Here is a 4,090-nt window from a genome sequence, read left to right as displayed (position 1 = left end):
AAGAGCCTCTATTTCCTTGTATCCCTGCATTATCACTCTTAACCTCCTAACCACTTCTCCTTGCCCCTCCAATTCCCTGGATATACTACTTTTCTAAAAAGAGCACTTGAAATTACTATTTCAAACACCTTAAAATATTCACATTGCCTGCTGGAGGTATTCTAACCCCCTGAGGCCACCTAGTCAAGGCTCTTCTTGATCTAATCTCAACCTGCTTCTCAGGGCTCTCTCCCATTATTTTGGTACACAAAGCTGTCCTAGTCAAATCAGCGTGACCCACCCTTCTCTGAATACGCCCTATTCTGTCTCTCCATTTTTTGTCCTTTCTTGGAAGCCTACTCTTTTCTGCCTCTTGAAATCCTTCAAAGCCCAATTAAGTCATATTCTTTCTTTAACACATTTTTCACTAATTAAGTCTACCAAATCCGTTGTTCACTTCCCTGGTCTTCTTATCACTCATTTCTTTCTTTTATTATTATTGAAGTATAGTTGACAGGCAATATTGTTAGTTTCAGATGTGCAACATATTGATTCTATAATTCTATATAATCATTCACTTCTTATGCCACTCATTTGACATGAACACAAATGGACTTGTATTTTTTTATATTTAATTTTAAAATGTTCTGGGTGTGAAATTAGAGCAAAGACCCAGTACTAAGAATATATGAGCCTTAATAATTGGGGTTGATTAGATTATTGATAGATGATCAGGAATTAATGGATGTATTCATGTGTGTGGCTTGAGCATAGACTTGCTGCAAGTTGAAGGGAGTAGAGAAGAAGCATTTAGATTTTTTTCCTAAATATCTTCTACTGTCAACATCAGTAGTGAGATGATAATAGAAAAACAGAAAGACAATGAGGAGAAAAATGAAAAGGAAGAACAGTGCAGAGATTCTGCACTGAACTATTTTTCTGAAACATTTTTTCAAGTGCATAGAATTCATAGCTACCTGGGTTTGATTTGGACTACTACGTGTCCATTAAAAACAAAAACAAAAACAAAAACCTTCTTGAACTACAAATGTCTAAGACATTGCAATTCATTTGAATTGGGTCTTGATCCCTATTGAATGAAAATATTCTGAGAATAAATTCCACTGGAGAGTCTCAGTTACTCACACCTTGGTGGGAATGCATTTATCTCCAAGTTATTGTTTCTACTTAGAAGGAGGGAGGTTGAGGGAGGAAGGAAAGAAAAAGCAGCGGGAAGGAAAAAAGAGACAATAAAGCCTAGTGAGAGGTCCAGGAAAAGGAATCAGAATTCAGAACATAGAAATAGAGACTTTAAAGACTCATTTCAGCTACTTCAAAATTTTGCCCATGAAATGATGGGGCTATAGGTCATATGCCAGGGACCACTTGATCCTGCTCAGCTTCTTTGGTGACATCCAAACGTCCATGAAGACAGCAATGACAGTGGGACTTCCCTGGAGAAATGGGTCTTGAGCAAACCTTGCCTACTTACAAGGATGCAAAGTGTCCTTTACTTGCAACTGTAAATGTCCTCTCTCTGTGAACTGAATCAATCAGTTAGAACTTGATGCTTGCAAAAGACAGAGTTAACAACTAGCATAGGTGTACCTCCTTTTCTGATCTGACCTTGAACTAAGTCCATATAAATAATGCAATAGTTGAAGTCTCTCGACTGAAAAGATAAGAACAGAAAGGGCCCTCTAAATCTTGTGCATTGCCTGTGTCCGCTCTAGGTCACTGTGTTTCTGACTCTCACAGGATGGAAATGTCATAGCTCAGAATCAATGACCCCATAATCTGGCGCTTAGCTGCCAGTTACCCCTTGTTTCTCGCTACTCCTCTGTACTAACCCTCCCCTCCAACAAGGAGAGATGGAATTGTGGAGTAACAGGCCTGGAAACCTCAAAGACTAGCTAGTCCAAGCCCCTCACTTCCCAGGTGTGGGGACTCATGCTCAGAGAAGAACAGGACTTAATCAAATCCCCGGAATAAGGAGCCTCTCCTTCTTTTCATTCTCTCCCCTCGCCTTCTAATTCTAAAGATGCCCTGCCCACAGCTGGATGTGGTAGAGCTAAACAACCAGCTCAGCTGTAAGATCTAAAAAGGGAAACAAGTTAGGAGTCTGGATGCAAGTTCTCTGTTCCTTCCAGGGATGCAAGAGGAGGGGCACAGAGCTCTGAGAGTCTCAATCCCGTCCTAGAAATTCTGATTTGCTACTCTCCAGTCTTTAAGGGATATGGTTTCTGACCAGTCAGGCAATCCTTCCGATCGATCTCACTTTCCCTTTCTTTCAAGGCACAGAGGCAGCTGCTGAATGGAAACAGGTGCAGTTTGAATTATATGTGCCATCTTTAGAGAAGTCCCTAACTGACTACTCCAAGTGCCTCGACACCTAGGATCAAGTGTGGGAGTACAACGTGATGAGAGGAGACACTCAACTCCAGGTACAAAACTTAAGGAGGCTACCAAAAAGCCCCGTAATCAAGATAAATAACATTTTAATGCAATAGTTAAAAATCTTAATTTAATGCAAAATAACATCTGATCAAGAATCTGACCCTGTACTGGCACATTTCACTAACACCCTAACTCCAACCCCGTCAGACTGGATCTTGACTTAAAACTTAGATATTTTATTCACCAGAGATTTCTGCATTAATTTCTTAAATTTGTGTATCTAGATTATTGGGATTTTGGGTGCCCCTTAAATTTTGAACCTAGCTAGTCCAAGCCCCTCACTTCCCAGGTGTGGGGACTCATGCTCAGAGAAGAACAGGACTTAATCAAATCCCCAGAATAATTCTCTCCCCTTGCCTTCTAATTCTAAAGATGCCTTGCTCTAATCTCAGTTCTGCCTCAGATTCACTTTTGGCTCTCAACAAATGACCCAAAGAAACGGGACAAGAAATTAAAACACATGCAGAGTTTATGATTTAATTCAGTAGAGTTTTTATTATTATTATTATTAAAGCAGAATAAAAAGATTCCAGCTCAGCAATAAGGGAAGGATAAATGAATTACTAACAGCTACCCAGTTCACTCAAGGCATTACCCCAAGTCCACAGTTCAGGTGTGCCTTGAGGACAGCAAGTACCTCTGAGAGAGAAGAGAGGATCCCAGGTGCTGCTCTCAACTTACTCAACATACCTCTGGAGACTAACTGGCCCCATGTCATCACAAGTGACCATGATGAACCCCTTTATGGAGGATATGCTGTACCTGCAGGCAGGATATCTAGTGCCTCCAATGAGCCCACACACAGTCATTTTGAACTTGGTCATGCTCTGGTAACATAAAATGGAAGAATGGTTCTGACAAATCCTCTTCTTGGAAGAGGCGCAGACCTTATTGATATTTCTAGGCCTCTCGTGGATGAAAACGTGCTCCTTCTTGCAGGTGTTGTCAGGTCCCCTGATGACTCTTTGCAAGACCATGTGGTTGCAGTACCGTATGGGAATGTCACTCTGAGGGTAGTCTACATGCAGCTGCTCCATGGTTGGCCCCTCTCCTTTCTCATTTAGCTCATTCTCCCAGAACAGAAGCAGCAGAAAAATGACCACCATTAGGATCATCAGAGGTAAGAGTCCCTTCACATCTTCTGCTCTAACTCCTATAGAGTAAGAAGAGATAGGACATAACCAAGGGTAATCAGATTCCTCAAGCCCCAGTCCATGATTTTCTCCCCCACACTTGAGATATTTTACTTCCTTCTCTCTGCTAATTGAAAACTCATGTGAGGAACACCTGGTTGGCTCTGTCGGTTAAGCATCTGCCTTCAGCTCAGGTCATAATCCCACGGCCTGGGGATCAAGCCCTGCACTGCAGCGGGCTCCCTGCTCCGTGGGAAGCCTGCTTCTCCCTCTCCTGTTCCCCCCGCTTGTGCTCTCTCTCGCTCTCTCTCTCTCTCTCTCTGTCAAATAACTAGCCAAATAAACAAATAAAATCTTTAAAAATGATAAATAAATTCTCAAGTGACCCTGCAAACTCAAAAGCCCTTCTGGACTATTTCAGCTCTCCAAGTCTGGCACTGAACTGTTCTCTGATCAGTCTGTTGTGTTGTATTTGTTTTGCTTCTGCAAGCTCCTTGAGAGCTGCTGTTTCTCTTGAATCC

At 41.8% G+C, this 4,090-nt stretch overlaps 1 protein-coding gene across 1 annotated transcript; it reads right to left on the bottom strand.

Moving 5' to 3' along the window:
* Window positions 1-2,977: 2,977 nt before the first annotated feature.
* On the bottom strand, window positions 2,978-3,578 carry RNASE12 (ribonuclease A family member 12 (inactive)). The gene has a single exon (XM_059179606.1). The coding sequence runs from the start codon at window positions 3,549-3,551 to the stop codon at window positions 3,114-3,116; it is 438 nt and encodes a 145-aa protein (XP_059035589.1). The 5' UTR covers window positions 3,552-3,578; the 3' UTR covers window positions 2,978-3,113.
* Between the last annotated feature and the right edge of the window lie 512 nt (window positions 3,579-4,090).

This window comes from Mustela lutreola, chromosome 7 (genome assembly GCF_030435805.1).
Source record: "Mustela lutreola isolate mMusLut2 chromosome 7, mMusLut2.pri, whole genome shotgun sequence".
NCBI classification, from domain to species: Eukaryota; Metazoa; Chordata; class Mammalia; order Carnivora; family Mustelidae; genus Mustela; species Mustela lutreola.
Note: the sequence above shows the minus strand (reverse complement) of the source record. Positions and strands in the feature narration are given on the sequence as shown.

Bases quoted from the DNA above. Each gene is read 5' to 3' on its own strand.
- RNASE12 (XM_059179606.1), bottom strand. From the start codon at position 3,551: ATGATCCTAATGGTGGTCATTTTTCTGCTGCTTCTGTTCTGGGAGAAT.